Raw genomic sequence first — 19049 nt, 5'->3', positions numbered from 1 at the left:
TGTCAGAGTTTTTTGTTTGTGTATGTATTGTTTGTGAAAAACTTGAAAATAAATAAGAGGAATCAATTACCAGGAATCGACATATGGAACACACATTCATGAGAAGAGAGAAGAGCGTGAGGGACGTTTTACAGCACTTGTACATGACATTGTGAACAGGGGAGGACGCTGCCTTATACCAGTGTTCGCACTAGGACGTGCACAGGAGCTGCTTCTCATTTTAGGTAAAAAAAATATATTCTTTACTTGAAATATTTCACTAGAAATAAATTTTCTAAATCAGTTAGCCTGGCTTTTGGTACCTTCCTGTGCAAAGGAAAAGCCAGTTACGAGTAATGTGCTCAGATACTTTATCATTATTTTTTCCCCCCCATCTACATTCCCTCCAGTGGCTGAAACGTGAAAGTCATATGGCATTAAACAGGGACTGCAAGAAGGATAGTGATGGGCTATCCAGGAAATTCCATTGAGTTTATTAGTGATTAAGGCTCCTTTATGTTCTCATCATTGCCGTACGGAAGCACACAGTAGGTTACAAATATTAGTTTATTTGGCAAGAATCTTTCACATCATCCAACTTCTTGTAGTGGTATGCTGTAATCGAAGTCATGCATTGTGAACAAAATAGATGATCAACACTGCTTTTGTAAGAATGCAGAGTCCTGCAGTGGGAGAAATCAATTGAGTGTTCTCAGGCTTCCAGCCACATGAAGTGTTTAAAATTCCACGAGCTTTTGACCAAACACTCCTTGGCCATTGTCAAGTGGTGTGACTGCCAGTGGGCCACTGGTATGTCCTTCTGTACACTAGCAACCAGTTGTGAAATCACTGGTGCTGACAGCATCACCACGTATGGACATAGTTTTACTCAGCTTTCAGTGCTCCCACTTCAGCCTCATGATCAGTGGATCCTACTACTGCACTGAGCTGCAGGCTGCTGTTTGTGTTAAGGATGTTATCAGTGATTTTTGTTTCGAAGACATCTTTAATTACACGGCCCGAGAAGCCGTTTGTGCTATCCACGGCAAACGTTTCATCATATTTGATCCAGTAACCATTTTTTAGAACATACTCAGCTAATGCGGATTTTTCAGGATAGTGTAGACAAAAACCAAGCAATTACTAAAACCAGTTCAAGAAGCTGCAGTGTCAGAACACCTGGGGTCTACAAGATACCTGGCAAATGTGGCCAGTCTTACATCGGACAAACAATGCGCACTGTCGAACAACGTAGGAAGGAACATAGGAGGTTTTATCACCTGCGTTATCCCGAAAAATCCGCTTTAGGTGAGCATGCTCTATAAAATGGTCTCCGGGTCAGATTTGATGAAGCCTCAGTCATGACTTGCACTAATGGCTTGTGGGACTGTTTAATTAAAAAAACCATCGAAATAAAAATCACCAATAACACCGTTAATAGACTCGGCACCCTGCAGCTCAGTGCGTGTGAGATACAGTGATCATGAAGTTGAAGAAGGAGTGTGCTCCCTGCCGCCGTTGGATAAGTAGCTGCCAGCAGAAAGTCGTATACTCCTAGCTCACTCATTTGTTACATAGTTTAATTCTTAATTTCTTTGCGTGTTTTTGGTACTTGCATTGTTCAAATTCATAAATTTCGGGCGTATTATAGTATTTGAGAGTTGTAGCATCGCATTTTAGTACCTGAATAGTGTAAAATCGCGTAGTCTCCTTCCGCCGCCAAGCAGTGTGTCAGCAGTGCGCAAGTAGCAGCATTACTGCATTTACTAGGCAATCTTGTATTTTAATAACCGTTTAAATTTTGTGTTGATTTGTTTGTGCTCTCTGTAGATTAGTTCAGATGTTCTTTGCACAACAGTTTTTAGCATGGATAGGGACTGCAACTGCTGTGTTCGGATGCAGGCTGAGTTGGCATCCCTTCGCTCCCAGCTTCAGGCAGTGTTGGCTTCGGTCACACAGCTTGAGGCTGTTGCCAATGGGCATCACTGTGGGGGTCCGGATGGGGGTTTGTCGGGGACGGCCAGCTCGTCCCACGCATCCCCCGATCGGACTACGACTGTGGCTGCCCAGGATACTGCCCACATTGAGGCTGATCCCTCACCTGTGGTAGAGTGGGAGGTCATCTCGAGGTGTGGCAGGGGGCGAAAGACATTCCGGAGGGCTGAACGGAAGGCCTCTCCAGTTTGTCTGACGAACCGGTTTCAGGCTCTGTCTCCAGCTGATACTGATGTTCGGCCGGAGATGGCTGCTTGTCCTGTTCCAGAGGTTGCCCCTCAGTCTGCAAGATCCGGGCAGTCGCAGAGGGTGGGCTTACTGGTAGTTGGGAGCTCCAACGTCAGGCGCGTAATGGGGCCCCTTAGGGATATGGCAGCAAGAGAGGGGAAGAAAACCGATGTGCACTCCGTGTGCATACCGGGGGGAGTCATTCCAGATGTGGAAAGGGTCCTTCCGGATGCCATGAAGGGTACAGGGTGCACCCATCTGCAGGTGGTCGCTCATGTTGGCACCAATGATGTGTGTCGCTATGGATCGGAGGAAATCCTCTCTGGCTTCCGGCGGCTATCTGATTTGGTGAAGACTGCCAGTCTCACTAGCGGGATGAAAGCAGAGCTCACCATCTGCAGCATCGTCGACAGGACTGACTGCGGACCTTTGGTACAGAGCCGAGTGGAGGGTCTGAATCAGAGGCTGAGACGGTTCTGCGACCGTGTGGGCTGCAGATTCCTCGTCTTGCGCCATAGGGTGGTCGGTTTTTGGGTTCCGCTGGATAGGTCAGGAGTCCACTACACGCAGCAAGCGGCTACACTGGTAGCAGGGGTTGTGTGGCGTGGACTGGGCGGTTTTTTAGGTTAGATGGCCTCGGGCAAGTACAGAAAGGGCAACAGCCTCAAAGGGTGCTGGGCAAAGTTAGGACATGCGGGGACCAAGCAGCAATCGGTATTGTAATTGTAAACTGCCGAAGCTGCATTGGTAAAGTACTGGAACTTCAAGCGCTGATAGAAAGCACCGAAGCTGAAATCGTTATAGGTACAGAAAGCTGGCTGAAGCCAGAGATAAATTCAGCTGAAATTTTTACAAAGGCACAGACGGTGTTTAGAAAGGATAGATTGCATGCAACCGGTGGTGGCGTGTTTGTCGCTGTTAGTAGTAGTTTATCCTGTAGTGTAGTAGAAGTGGATAGTTCCTGTGAAATATTATGGGTGGAGGTTACACTCAACAACCGAGCTAGGTTAATAATTGGCTCCTTTTACCGACCTCCCGACTCAGCAGCATTAGTTGCAGAACAACTGAGAGAAAATTTGGAATACATTGCACATAAATTTTCTCAGCATATTATAGTCTTAGGTGGAGATTTCAATTTACCAGATATAGACTGGGACACTCAGATGTTTAGGACGGGTGGTAGGGACAGAGCATCGAGTGACATTATACTGAGTGCACTATCCGAAAATTACCTCGAGCAATTAAACAGAGAGCCGACTCGTGGAGATAACATCTTGGACCTGCTGATAACAAACAGACCCGAACTTTTCGACTCTGTAAGTGCAGAACAGGGAATCAGTGATCATAAGGCCGTTGCAGCATCCCTGAATATGGAAGTTAATAGGAATATAAAAAAAGGGAGGAAGGTTTATCTGTTTAGCAAGAGTAATAGAAGGCAGATTTCAGACTACCTAACAGATCAAAACGAAAATTTTTGTTCCAACACTGACAATGTTGAGTGTTTATGGAAAAAGTTTAAGCCAATTGTAAAATGCGTTTTAGACAGGTACGTGCCGAGTAAAACTGTGAGGGACGGGAAAAACCCACCGTGGTTCAACAACAAAGTTAGGAAGCTACTGCGAAAGCAAAGAGAGCTTCACTCCAAGTTTAAACGCAGCCAAAACCTCTCAGACAAACAGAACCTAAACGATGTCAAAGTTTGCATAAGGAGGGCTATGCGTGAAGTGTTCAGTGAATTCGAAAGTAGAATTCTATGTACTGACTTAACAGAAAATCCTAGGAAGTTCTGGTCTTACGTTAAATCAGTAAGTGGCTCAAAACAGCATATCTAGACACTCCAGGATGATGATGGCATTGAAACAGAGGATGACACGCATAAAGCTGAAATACTAAACACCTTTTTCCAAAGCTGTTTCACAGAGGAAGACCGCACTGCAGTTCCTTCTCTAAATCCTCGCACAAACGAAAAAATGGCTGACATCGAAATAAGTGTCCAAGGAATAGAAAAGCAACTGGAATCACTCAACAGAGGAAAGTCCACTGGAGCTGACGGGATACCAATTCGTTTCTACACAGAGTACGCGAAAGAACTTGCCCCCCTTCTAACAGCCGTGTACCGCAAGTCTCTAGAGGAACGGAAGGTTCCAAATGATTGGGAATGAGCACAGGTAGTCCCAGCCTTCAAGAAGGGTTGTCGAGCAGATGTGCAAAACTATAGGACCTATATCTCTGACGTCGATCTGTTGTAGAATTTTAGAACATGTTTTTTGCTCGAGTATCATGTCATTTTTGGAAACCCAGAATCTACTCTGTAGGAATCAACATGGGTTCCGGAAACAGCGATCGTGTGAGACCCAAATTGCTTTATTTGTTCATGAGACCTAGAAAATATTAGATACAGGCTCCCAGGTAGATGCTATTTTCCTTGACTTCCGGAAGGCGTTCGATACAGTTCCACACTGTCGCCTGATAAACAAAGTAAGAGCCTACGGAATATCAGACCAGCTATGTGGCTGGATTGAAGAGTTTTTAGCAAACAGAACACAGCATGTTGTTATCAATGGAGAGATGTCTACAGACGTTAAAGTAACCTCTGGCGTGCCACAGGGGAGTGTTATGGGACCATTGCTTTTCACAATATATATAAATGACCTAGTAGATAGTGTTGGAAGTTCCATGCGGCTTTTCGCGGATGATGCTGTAGTATACAGAGAAGTTGCAGCATTAGAAAATTGTAGCGAAATGCAGGAAGATCTGCAGCGGATAGGCACTTGGTGCAGGGAGTGGCAACTGACCCTTAACATAGACAAATGTAATGTATTGCAAATACATAGAAAGAAGGACCCTTTATTGTATGATTATATGATAGCGGAACAAACACTGGTAGCAGTTACTTCTGTAAAATATGTCGGAGTATGCGTGCGGAACGATTTGAAGTGGAATGATCATATAAAATTAATTGTTGGTAAGGCGGGTACCAGGTTGAGATTCATTGGGAGAGTCCTTAGAAAATGTAGTCCATCAACAAAGGAGGTGGCTTACAAAACACTCGTTCGACCTATACTTGAGTATTGCTCAACAGTGTGGGATCCGTACCAGATCGGGTTGACGGAGGAGATAGAGAAGATCCAAAGAAGAGCGGCGCGTTTCGTCACAGGGTTATTTGGTAACCGTGATAGCGTTACGGAGATGTTTAGCAAACTCAAGTGGCAGACTCTGCAAGAGAGGCGCTCTGCATCGCCGTGTAGCTTGCTGTCCAGGTTTCGAGAGGGTGCATTTCTGGATGAGGTATCGAATATATTGCTTCCCCCTACTTATACCTCCCGAGGAGATCACAAATGTAAAATTAGAGAGATTCAAGCGCGCACGGAGGCTTTCAGACAGTCGTTCTTCCCGCAAACCATACGCGACTGGAACAGAAAAGGGAGGTAATGACAGTGGCACCTAAAGTGCCCTCCGCCACACACCGTTGGGTGGCTTGCGGAGTATAAATGTAGATGTAGATGTAGAAGGAACATAGAATGTCTACTCAGTGCATGCCCAAATACACTATGGTGATGCTATGAGAACCAATGAACTCACAGGCAATATTAGGGGATACCAACAGTCCACTAACTGTTAGTGGGCTGTTGGTATCCCCTTATATACAATAGCTATTGATAATGGCCAAGGAATGCTTGGTTGTAAGCTTGGGGAATTTTAACCACATGACGTGGATGGAAGCCAGAGAACATTTTATTTAACAAACCTTTTGAATTCCAAAAGTCATGGGTGCATTTCTTGCTGATACAGAAATTCTGCCTTTGTGTGAGATTAATTTTTCATACTTGTCCATTTTCTGCTGTAGCATTGGTAGGAAATACATGTCGTGGCACACCACAGCTTGTCTTTGAAATCTCTCTTTCTCCTCCTCTAGAGCCAGTTGCTGCAATTGTATTTCCAGACATGTGCACTAAGTAATCGAAAGTATCCAAACACCTGGCTGAAAATGACTTACAAGTTTGTGGTGCCTTTCATCGGTAATGCTGAAATTCAATATGGTGTTGGCCCACACTTAGCCTTGATGATAACTTTCACTCTTGCAGGCATATGTTCAATCAGGTGCTGAAAGGTTTCTTGGGGAATGAAAGCCCATTCTTCACAGAGTGCTGCACTGAGGAGAGGTATTGATGTCGGTCGGTGAGGCCTGGGACGAAGTTGGCATTCCAAAACATCCGAAAGGTGTTTTATAGGATTCAGGTCAGGACTCTGTGCAGGCCAGTGCATTACAGGGATGTTTTTGTCATGTAACCAGTCCACAACGAGCCGTGCATTATGAACAGGTGCTCAATCGTTTTTAAAGATGCAATCGCCAACCACGAATTGCTTTTCAACAGTGGGAAGCAAGAATGTGCTTAAAACATCACTGTAGGCCTGTGTAGTGATATTGCCACACAAAACAACAAGGGGTGCAAGCCCCCTCCATGAAAAACACAACCACACCATAACACCACCGCCTTCGAATTTTGCTGTTGGCACTACACACGCTGTCAGATGATGTTCACTGGGCATTCGCAATACCAACACCCTGCCATCGGATCACCATATTGTGTACCGTGATTCGTAACTCCACACAACGTTTTTCCAGTGTTCGGTCGTTCAATGTTTACACTCCTTACATCAAACGAGGCGTCGTTTGCCATTTACCGGCGTGATGTGTGGCTTATGAACAGCCGCTCGACCATGAAATCCAAGTTTTCTCAACTCGTGTCAGACTGTCATAGTTCTTGCAGTGGATCCTGATGCAGTTTGGAATTCCTGTGTGATGATCTAAATAGATGTCTGCCTAGTACACATTACGGTCCTCTTCAACTGTCGGTGGTCTCTGTCAGTCAACAGACGAGGTCAGCCTGTACGCTTTTGTGCTGTACGTGTCCCTTCATATTCACTATCACATCAGAAACAGTGGACCTAGGGATATTTAGGAGTGTGGAAATCTTGCGCACAGATGTATGACACAAGTGACATCCAGTCACCTGACCATGTTCGAAGGCCATGAGTGCCACGGAGCACCCCATTCACCTTTCTCACAATGTCTAATGACTACTGATATAGAGTACCTGTCAGTATATACTTGAACTTGCAACACAATGCACCTAATATAAAAAAGTATGTTTTTGGGGGTGTCCATATACTTTTTATCACATAGTGTATTTGTGCCTCATTGCAAAGACAGAGGAACAACCTCTCTAGCACTTTCACTATCAAAAGTTTTCTGTGAATCTCATGTGAGTACTCTTGAAATTTATATTTACCTCCAGTGAGTCAGACGAGAATCTTTTACTTTCCATGAACTGCTGATTTGCGATATTTGACACACTGCTGTTTATGACATTTGTGAGTTTTGGTTTCAACATTGCATTTTTGTGCATTCAAATATTTGACTACTATGCAGTATATGGTCTACAAAGAGTGCGTGAAGTGTGGCCTTAACTTAGTTACTTTTGACAACTCAGATGATAAATAAACAAATATTAATGCATTGTGCAGCAGATGAATGGATGTCTTGTTCACCGATGATGTGACTGAAGAAGATCCATTGTCTGCTGGATAAAACAACTGCATTGTTGACTCCATATATTCATACTTTACAGGATACTTTCAAGCATACAACACAACTATTTTCTTAGTTTTCCTTGTAGATTCTCCATAAAGAAGTAGCATATATAATTTCTCTCTGTTTGTGAAAGACATTTGTTTTTTCACACTAGCCAGTTCTCAACACTTGTGAGCAATACAGGCAGAATGAAAGCTGCATTTCCTCTCGGCCCCTTTTATACCAGTATTTCAACAGTGCAATACTCGTGTATCCTCATTATTCAACATGACACATTTCCTTATTTTGGTGTGAAATCACAAACTTCCTCATAAGACCGCAGTCAGTTTCATGTTTGAAACAGGTAAATCCTAAGTTGTGAATATTGTACTTGGTCAAGAACTAGTAATCGGATTTTAAAGAGTGAAACTCCATTGAATTCATCTCTTTTAGAGCTACAATACTGGCAGCATAAATTATCGTAGTTCCACTTGGAAAAGCAGAGTTGATACCAATATCTTTTTAATTCATACGTCTATGAGGAGAGACTATACGTTTAATAAGGATTGTTTCACAGTTCAATCAGATGAAACAGTATTACGATATCTTATATGGTTCCAAAAATACTTTAGGTGAACAGCTTAGATGAATCACCTTATATATTTGTGTGATCCTCATATAATGTAAGTGGTCTGAAGGTGATGTTGGCAGCATACTTTTGCCCATGGTGATGTGTATTATGGGACAGTTTTAGTAAAAGAGTGATACAGTGGAATACAAAGAGCAAATCATTCACTTGAATTTGTATGGAAGAACGTTGCTGCTCTAACAGTATTAAAGCATCACTCTGCAACATCTTGTCATCATGAAACTTTTCAGTTGAGCTGGAACCGTACTTGATAATGATCCACGATCATGAAACAATTGTTTTGCATTTGCACACTATGTCAGTGGTTTACCTTCAGGCGGCAAAAACCTACAGGAGGTAAATTTCTTGATACTGCCGATAGACACATTTAAAAGTACAAAAAACTGGTTTTGCTTTCAGAACTTTTAGTTTCTACTCCAGGGGAGGGAAGAGAGAGAGGTGGATGAATCTTAGGAAGGGTCGGGAGGTCACTCAGACCCTAAGGTGACAGTGCCCGACCTGACCCTTCCTTTCTCACCTACCCCAGCTAATTCCTCTCTCCTCCCTGAGGTAGGAACCATTAGCTCAAAAAGCTAGTATAGTTTCTTGTACTTTTATATGTATATTAGCAGTACCTCCCAAAGGTAAATACTAAGTAGCCATTTTATCTGTAAATTATTTCATATTGGGCACATCCAGAAATAATTTCACTGGTAATATGTTTCACTGCACTCTTGCTCTCACAAATCTAGGAGGCACAGTGGTTATTGAATTATAAAAGATTCAATTTGTAATGAGTTTGTCAGCTGTGGAATGTCAAACTTTAACGTGTATTCCTTTCCCTGCTTCTGCTCTCAACTTTATATGCAAAATTTTCTCTTCAGTCATAAAAGCTAAAAGTTTGAAGTTAATTAATTATTCTACTTAAATTTTTGTTTAAAGTAGGATAGTAAATGACAAGCAATTCCTTTCTTTCTTTTTAAAAAGCACTAGAAGTGTTAGTTGGTAATCATTTAAAGAAAAGGGGGATGACACTATCTGCAGTTCAGTGGTAGAATGAAAAGGATTTATAACACCTGAAATTTTTTCACCTACTTAATTAAGTTTAATGTTACCAAATGTGTAAGTGTGTAATGCTAATGTCACCAATGAAAATTAAAATGCCTCATTTTTCTTTCACACTTTTTCCTGCATTGTATGTGTTTACTGTAGTCTGGCTTACTTTCCAGATGAATATTGGAGTCAGCATACTGAGCTCCATGATATTCCAATTTACTATGCATCTTCATTGGCAAAGAAATGCATGGCAGTTTACCAAACCTATGTCAATGCAATGAACGATAAAATTCGAAGACAGATTGCTATCAATAATCCTTTTGTATTTAAACATATTTCAAATTTGAAGGTAAGTTTTTCACTGAATGCTCTAATTGATATGCTAATTAAATCCATGCATTTATTTATTTTGTAAATTTTTTTTAGGGAATTGACCATTTTGAGGATATTGGTCCATGTGTTGTCATGGCTTCACCTGGTATGATGCAGAGTGGGCTATCAAGAGAACTATTTGAATCATGGTGCACTGATTCAAAGAATGGTGTCATTATTGCTGGCTATTGTGTGGAAGGTACCCTGGCTAAAACAATACTATCTGAGCCAGAGGAGATCTCTACAATGTCTGGACAGAAACTGCCTCTTAAAATGTCTGTTGATTACATTTCATTCTCTGCTCATACTGACTATCAGCAGACCAGTGAATTTATCAGGATTTTGAAGCCACCACATGTGGTTAGTACTTGTTTTGATTTACTAATTAGGCAAAATTTTGAATCTCTTGTGTTCATTTTAAGTGTGCCCGCCCCCGGTAGCCGAATTGTCAGCATGACGGATTGTCAATCCTCTGGGCCCGGGTTTGATTCCCGGCTGAGTCGGGGAATTTTCTCTGCCTAGGGACTGGGTGTTGTGCTGTCCTCATCATCATCCTTATTGACTGCAGGTCGCCAAAGTGATGTCAAATCGAAAGACCGGCGAGCGGCCTGCCTGATGGGAGGCAGTTTTCTTATTAACAAATTATTGCTGGAGGTGAAATAATTGATAAGTGACCGAAAAAAAAAGTTTGTGTACTGGAACCAGACCAAAAAACCAACTAGCTCCACTCTATCAAACAGATATTGTTCTGAGGCACAGGAAAAACACTGGCTATACACAAACATGTGCTAATCGAGAAGTAAGCAAAGTAAATGCGGAAGTTGTATATGTTTTTTGTTTGTTAAATTGTGACCGATAATTAACAATTGCTTATGCATTTTCACAAAGAGAAATTCTCTCTTTATCTGGGAACAATTTATTCACAAATAATTATTTTATTTGAATGATTATCTGAATAGAAATTTGTCCAAATAATGCCCACCTCTGCCTGATAATTATGTGATAATAGTCTAGATGCTGAGTCGCAAATGAGCACAACAAAAAGACTACCAAACAAAGCTTTCAGCCAAACAGGCCCTCATCAGAATGGACAACACACACACACACACACACACACACACACACACACAATTACCACAGTCACTGGCTGCCAAGGCTAGACTGCCTGGCCAATCTGGCCTCGGCAGCCAGAGACTGTGGTCATCTGTGTGTGAGTTGCATTTGCATAAGTGTGTGTGATCTGTTCTGATGAAGGCGTGTTTAGCCAAAAGTTTTGTTTGACAATCTTTTTGTTGTGCCTATCTGCGACCCAGCATATATGGTGAGCAGCAACTATCCTTTTCATAATATTGACATCATTCTATCCTGGATTTTCCATTGTTTGGCAATTTTATGACTAGAAATTTTAGGCAAATTTGCTAATATTAGCATGTTACTGATGCTTTATGAATTTTTTACTTCTCCATTTTAATTCCCATTAAAATAACAGTCAGGACTTCAGAGATTCACATCAATGTATATTTCATTACTGAATAAGAAATAAATTTTGCATTGTAACTTAACCGCAGGCAATCCTGGTATTCACTGCAGTATCTTCTGACACAGCAGGTTTGGTACTGCACGTGTTGCAGAAGGTGTTAAGTGGAATTGGAAAATAAGTTTAAGATCAAATTTCTGCTTTAGTTCATATTACTTCTATGCACAGCCCAGTGGTAAATGGCTCCCTTAACAAGAGATTTGTATTTGATTGTCAAACGGGTACCGTTTTAATGTTACATATGTTAACTTCTTAGGTTCATCAGGAAACCTTTCAGTTTCTTTCTGCTTTTAACGTAATTTGAAGTGTGAAATTAGTCCACCAGGTTTAGATCATTTTTATAGTTTTTGACTTCAATTGTCTTCAGGATAACTTATTTTAAACAAACAGAGTTAACAGTTTCTATTGGGAATAGTCATATACGTTGCTACAAAACAGCTTGTAGCTTTAACTGTAAACAAGAATGTAAATATTATGTCAGCAAGAGTGGTGGCCATCAAGATAATATATAATTAAACCTTATGCTGACAGTATTTGATTTTCATGAACATTCTATAAAAAGAATGTGTTACATTGTGCTCTCAGCTACTAAACAAAAAATTTGTTGGTTTGAAACCATTTCAATGCTCAGCAATCAGGAAAATCCTACCTGTTTGAGGCCCAGTATGTGAAATGCAGTTGTACCAAAGAGTCACAATTCTTTTGTGTGCCAATTTTTTCATGTGCTTGCACATCTACCCCAATGGTGGAGCTACTTCTTTTTTTTTTTAATTTTATGAATACAATCCATTTAGTTCTCTGTAATACTCTCTCCCTCTTTCTTAAAGTTTGTCACATCCTTGCCATAGCTTTTCTCTTGATCTTTTTGATGATCCTGGCTTAACATTTTATTTTCTGAACATAGAGAATAAATAAAAGTCTTAAAATGAATAAAAAGAACAAATAGTTTACAACTGGTGTGCTGCTCATAAAATAAGACTTCACATTTGTTTGTGTTTCTGAAAACTTGTTTATTTTCAGTGTTTTTTTGGCGGAGGGGGACTACCTCTTCGTGCTGACACAGTATCCTGGTGCTCAATTTCTTCATCTTGAGTCATGCTCTCCAAATGCAATATATGAGGAAGAATAGAAATTATAAAAATAGAAATCCTCTTTCATCTGTATATGAGGATCCAGCTTTAGTTCGTCACAGCAGAAGCATCAAAGTCACTGTCTAGTAGCATAGTAAGGATTTTTCCATTTCTGTGTTGTGGTTTGAAACATTTTTTTCCCCCACACTTGTCTTCTGTGGCTCATCACTGCAGTCATCACAAAAACAAAGTTACAAACTGTTTGTAGTAACTTAACACGTATAGCACATTCCACTCTCCAGTTTGAAACCATGCTTTGTCTGGTTTTCATGAAATACAATTTTAAGGTAGTACTCCCATCCATTGTGAGGGTATGTAAGAAATGTGTAGCATTACACAATCAAAACTGCAAACAGTTGTTGCAACATACCATGAACTTGCCTTAAGTGTCCCCTGCAAACAATTCAGCACGCTAGAAGCCTGAAAGAGAAGTATCTGAGCTGAAAAAAGTCTACGCCTTAGGAGCGTTTAGCTAATTGTCCCAAAGTCTGTCATTTTACTGCACTTGAGATGCCTCTAAGACATAGAAGTAGGTATGAATTCTCCCAGAATGCCACAGTGCTAAGTGATTCATTCAAATAGAGTTATTTGTGCATTTTCCTTTGATTCTTGATGATTATTTAGCTTCTTTTATTTACAAGTTAAATATCAAATTGGACATCAAAACCTATATCGCTGCTCTAGGTGCTGGTCCATGGAGAGCAGAATGAAATGAGCAGATTAAAAGCTGCTCTACAGAGAGAATATGAAGATGATCCCAGTACAAAAATGGAAATACACAATCCTCGAAACACTGTCGCCGTTGAATTGTACTTCAGAGGGGAGAAAACTGCAAAGGTCATGGGCACGCTGGCTGTGGAAAAGCCCAAGCCAGGACATAAATTATCAGGCATTCTAGTCAAAAGAAATTTTAACTATCATATGTTAGCACCATGTGATCTCTCAAGTAAGTTGTTCTTCAGTTTTTTACTAAGCTCTGATGTGTTCCAGTAGTTTCTTTTCCTTTGATAAAGACTGTTAGTGCTGTGTAATTTTTTCAAATTAACAAGAGAATTCATTGTAAGGAAAAACAAATATTTTTTTCTCATATTTTCATGACCTGTTGACAAAGAGTTAAGATGAAACAGAAATGGTGCTATTGGATTTGATGAGGAGAGAAATTGGCCTTATCCTTGCCAGAGAAACCAACTCCACATTCACCCTAATTGTTTTGTGAGAACAGGGTGTATTCACTCTAGGAAACCCGGAAAAAACAGGAATTTTTTTATCTGGGAAAAGTCCAGGAAGTTTTTAGAATTACAAGAATTTTTCATTATTTTAGTTTTCAGTTAAATTCCAGTAATTTTGACAGGTAAGAACTGATACTCTAACAAAAAATTTTAATTTGGCCCACTACTGCAGAATAATACTGCAGCAGTAAAACATAAACGAGAGAATAATACCAAAATAAAACTTCAGTTGCAAAGAAAATGCACCATTTACAGCAACAAAACACAGTGCACATGCAAGCTTTTGCTGACAGCAAAATAAGTTAAACACTACACAATACTTCATAACAGAAAACTGCTTTCAATGTGTCTTTCTAAGGGGCCTCATTTCGATGAGTGTAAATGTCACAAATGTTTACATTTATAGCAGGTTGCAGGAAAATATTGGGAATGGTGACTTCAGAAACATTACTTTCAAAATAAATTTCCTTTTATGCAAGATGAATTATGTTACAGGTGAGAATGTGCAATGAATTGCTTAAATTACAGGGTGTTAGACTCTCATTTAAAACAAAAACACTGAGGACCAGCGACTTAGAAAAATTTCGGGCCCAGAAGACCAACCGTTTATGCCATTATTTACAATTTTACTGGCACATTTGTGTTTGATACATCTTAAAAAGGTAACACACACTATAAAAGACCAAGTTTTGAGGTTAGTTCATCATATTTGTTTTAGTTCTTTCATAGATTACAAATTATGCAACAAGGATGACAGAAAGTATAATTATGAGAGGATATCCAAAAAACTGGAATTATTTTTTAAAAGCTATATATTTTCATTTACAACTAATATATGTATCCCACCGATGTTTCCACTGTTCAAACACATTTTGTAGTCATCTTTAGAAATAGCTGCCATCTGCTCTCTTATTATTTCTCAATTTCTTCAGTGTTGTCAAATCAGTGTCCTTTCATCCCCTTTTCATGTGTAGAAATAAGAATAAGTGCAAGGAGCCAGGTCAGGTGAGTAAGGTGTGTGGGGCAGCAAAACCATGCCGTTTTTAGCCAAAAGCTATCAACAGAGGTGTCTGTGTGCCCAGGGGCATTATCATGGTGGAAGAACAAGTCTCCTATCTGCCACAAATCAGATCTTTTCCTTTTTACGAACATTATTGTGCAATCTTCTTAAAACTTCCAAGTAAAATTTTTGATTGACAGTCTGCTCTGGGGAAACAAACTCTGTGCGAACTGCACTCTTAGCATCAAAAAAGCAAAGCAACATTGTTTTGATGTTTGATTTGACTTGATGACATTTTTTTGGATGGGGTCATAACCATAGCACCGTGACTTACCACCAGTAATGTCCTTTGACAGAAAATCTGGATTAGTTTCAAGCTGTTGTTTCAAACCACGACATGTTTCAACTCAATATTCCTTTTGATTGTCAGTCAAAACCCGAGGAACAAACTTGGCAGCAACCCTTTTGATTCCCAAATATTCCATTAAAATTCGCTGAACCAAAAGTGTTGCCATTTTTAAATCTAGCAAACCACCTGTACACTTTTTTCCATAATGTCATCTTGGTGAACTGTTTTCAATATTAAAACAGTTTCAGCAGAATTTTTACTGAGTAGAAAACAAAATTTCACAGCTGCACGTTGTCCACTTAAGCTCAGATCATAAGAAATGAAACAAGAACAAAACAGTGCTAGCAAAAAGAATCACTGCAGATGACAGAGGAACAGAAAAAGCCAGGTCAACAACACAGGCGGCACTGAAACTGGCAGTGAGTTGTGTTATACACGACTAATGCCAGAAATGCGTAATACACAAGCTTCACCCACCGCAATGTTATTCTGTTTTTTTTGCGTACCCATTGTATACTTGGTGGGAAGGGGGGGGGGGTGAAGTGTGTTCTTCAGCAATTTTGCACATAATTGGCTTCACTATGTAAAAGTTGCAGTTATTCAACCAGGTAACCCAGGAAATGTTCGGTGCACAACAGTGAAATTTGTAATCGTGCTAGTCACCCCCCCCCCACCCCCCCCCCCCCCCCCCCCCCACCCCCCCACTGGTCTGAGCCCAGAGGTGTGGGCTAGATCTGGATTTCGTTGCTTATTTAGCTCAGTACACGACAGCAGGTGATGGCCAGTGGACAGAGTCACCAAGCCTGACAGGTATGCCATGGTGTAGAAGTGTAGTCAGTTTGTTAGCAGGCCTGTAGAGCTGCATCAGATAGAACAGACAACATGCCCACCATGGCAGCAAACTCAGAAGTAACCTGGTCACACCGTTTGGCACAAATGCTTGACCAGCTGACTGCCAGTGCTGGAGGCACCTGAAAGTGGCTACAAACTAAGAACCTCCGGATGTAGGAACCCATGTGAGCGAACTGCTGATTCAAGCCGGTGGTTGCAGATTGTGTACACACAGGGCAGGCAATGGCTTGGCACCAAGTCAGGTGTGGATGCCGCATGAATGTGGGCTGCAAACCATGGACGCCTGGGTATGTGCCCTGAAGTTGGATGAAGTCAGCCAGCAGATGGCTCCCAGGTGAAATGTACCAGTTCAGCTCCTGGCAGCATCAGGACTAGGCACAGCCCATAGACCCACAGCCAGCAGAGACAGCACTGAGTAGTAGTCAGGCAGGATGACCCACATCAGGTCGATGACTGGCTTGGAGCACTCCTCAGAGTTGACTGTGGATGATGGGAGTGGATGGTATTTATGGCCGCTCAACCTGACCTGTTGTGACAGGACATAATTTTTTAAACCATAGAACACAGAAGTAGTGCAGTGTCAGGTGCAGACATGGTGTAATCCAGACCACCACTGGTAAAGTCTGACCTTCATACTATACTGCGCTGACAGTGTTCCAGCCTTGTCCCCAGGCAGTAGATTACGATCATCAATTTGAAAGGCTGTTGCAAGCACACCCCCTTTTAGGAGTATCTGGTTCACTGGAACGCAGAGATTGGCATTATATCCGAAAATCACTTACAGTACATCTTAACCAAACAGTGGGAAGTCCAGGATGAAATAACAACAACATTATGTTATCTTTCCTCATATTGTTGCTGTAGTATATAATACATTTTTACCATTAGTACCATTTTCATTCAAGTTCCTCTTTTGCTGTTCCAATCTCAATTACAATGTACACTAATTATTTGCTAAGGGTGACCCACACTGTCAGCATATGGCGTACAGGAAGTTCAGGAGTGTACATGGTTTTCTGCCATAAAGAAAAAATATCAGCTGCACCAATGTGAGTCAAAATAACGATGGTTTCCTAGATTGAAACGCCTATTGCCTCAACTTTGTATTAGTAATTACTGTGCTGTTGTTGCATGTGCTGAAGCATTTTCTGAACACTACAATGCTCCTTCTGTGTTGCTATTAGTGTATCCAGAGAGTTAAGATCAGGTTTTTGGGGAAAAGTTTGTCAGGCCAGTGTAGCAGAAAATATATTAGTTTAAAATCATAACTCCTGTTATGGTTGCTGGAAGGTGGAAAGTTGGACATGAAGTAACACAAATTGCGTTGTTTGCCAACATGCCTCTACATTACAACGCCAACTGTTCCATACACTTAGGTCACCCCATCTCATAACAATTTGTGATAACTAACCACTACTGGAATGTGCACAGAATATATCCAGTGTAAACCTGCTTTCTGGAAATAGGGTTATGGTGCCAGGATGCCTCACAGGTATCCTTCCGTTCCTGTTCCTCCTAAGAATAATTGTACCTCGCTTGCTCCTGTGGTAGACTGAATCACTTGTGCTGGGCATGTGGTTACTTGCTCTAATTGGCACTGAAAAAGTTCAGCAGCCAGTATCAGCGCACGTTTTTTTCTTCGTGGCAAAACCAGCAGTACCTCTTTTGTACTGACTTGCATGAATTTTCTCAGAGTCACCTCTCTCACTGTGTATGGATGAATTGCATAACAATTGTATGGGTCATTGCTTCTTGCCACATGGAACTGGTCTAGGAATTTTTTCAGAGTCACCTGTCTCACTGCGTGTGGATGAATTGAATAACAATTGTATGGGTCATTGCTGCTTGCCACTTGGAACTAGACTAGCACATGAAGATGAGCACGGTCAGTACTGTCACAAGGTGGTAAAGTACTGGTAGGGTTTCCTCATCTGGTGGTATAATGAACTCTAGCATAGCCAACAGCTCTTCTCGTGCCTTACGTCGGCTGTCCAGAAACTATCTCAGTGCCAACAAGCTACAGAATTGTTTGTGCACCATGTTGCGTATGGCTTCCTGTAATTCCATTATCTCAATTCAGGTATCGCTTAGACTCTCAACCAGATGTTATAGAAGTCGCACTACAACCAACCTGTTGTCCAGTGGTTTAACCAGGTTTGTAGTATACCTAATTATTGGTTTTCCATTCTTCTGGCCATTCTTATGCAGCTAGTTAGTTCTGCTGTTAACCCTTATAGCATTCAGATATTGTTCAGAACTCCTCGTTCTAGATTTGTTAGTTGTGTCTCATTTTATTCCATTGGAGCGTAAGTACCTTCCGCTTCCCCCTATACTTGCACTCAAATGTTTGTTGGGTTCCCATATATCGTTGGTGTCTGTGGTCCTTAATACTGTTATCGGTTGGTTGGTTGGTTGGGTTGGGGAAGGAGACCAGACAGCGTGGTCATCGGTCTCATCGGATTAAGGAAGGATGGGGAAGGAAGTCGGCCGTGCCCTTTCAGAGGAACCATCCCGGCATTTGCCTGGAGTGAGTAAGGGAAATCACGGAAAACCTAAATCAGGATGGCCGGACGCAGGATTGAACCGTCGTCCTCCCGAATGCGAGTCCAGTGTCTAACCACTGCGCCACCTCGCTCAGTACTGTTATCAGTAATGAACCTCCTGCATCTAACCACCTTGTATCCATCATCTCAATGTGCATGGCATCATGTCCACAGCTTGCTGTAATAGCTCCTGGAAACATTTGTAAGAGAGTCACAGTACTCAGTACTCTCCTTCTTGCTGGTGTCGAGGTGTAGTTTTGAGAAAACTTATTCCGTCCTTTGTACCTTGTTTCTCATTTCCCCTGCATTATAAGTTAGTTTTAACATTCACTAATAACTGGTTAGGATGATCTCTCCATGTCTGGAAAGAAGTATACCTCGCTCCAGTGGTCGCTTCTGCAAGCTGCTCACCTGTTTGCAGCTATACATTGCAACAGTGCCAAAATTATGATGCGCCCTATGATCACCCTTGCTGGTGATGCTACATGCCGGAAGGATGCTGTAATCATGCCTGTCCTCAGTACAAGTCCATCATCTACAAACAACACCCATAATTAAATTCCTCGCAAAAGAATA

General features: G+C 41.3%; 1 protein-coding gene across 1 annotated transcript in view; it reads left to right on the top strand.

Moving 5' to 3' along the window:
- The window catches only part of LOC124612822 (cleavage and polyadenylation specificity factor 73), an 86579-nt gene that overhangs the window by 40531 nt on the left and 26999 nt on the right, over positions 1–19049 (top strand). The window contains exons 8-11 of the mRNA XM_047141243.1: positions 74–224; positions 9635–9810; positions 9888–10193; positions 13185–13446. Of these exons, the coding sequence (XP_046997199.1) occupies positions 74–224; positions 9635–9810; positions 9888–10193; positions 13185–13446 (895 nt within the window). The remainder of the gene's footprint in view (positions 1–73; positions 225–9634; positions 9811–9887; positions 10194–13184; positions 13447–19049) is intronic.

The sequence above is a fragment of the Schistocerca americana genome, chromosome 4 (assembly GCF_021461395.2).
Source record: "Schistocerca americana isolate TAMUIC-IGC-003095 chromosome 4, iqSchAmer2.1, whole genome shotgun sequence".
Classification (NCBI taxonomy): Eukaryota; Metazoa; Arthropoda; class Insecta; order Orthoptera; family Acrididae; genus Schistocerca; species Schistocerca americana.
The sequence above is the reverse complement of the archived record's forward strand: the minus strand, read 5'-3'. Positions and strand labels throughout refer to the sequence as shown.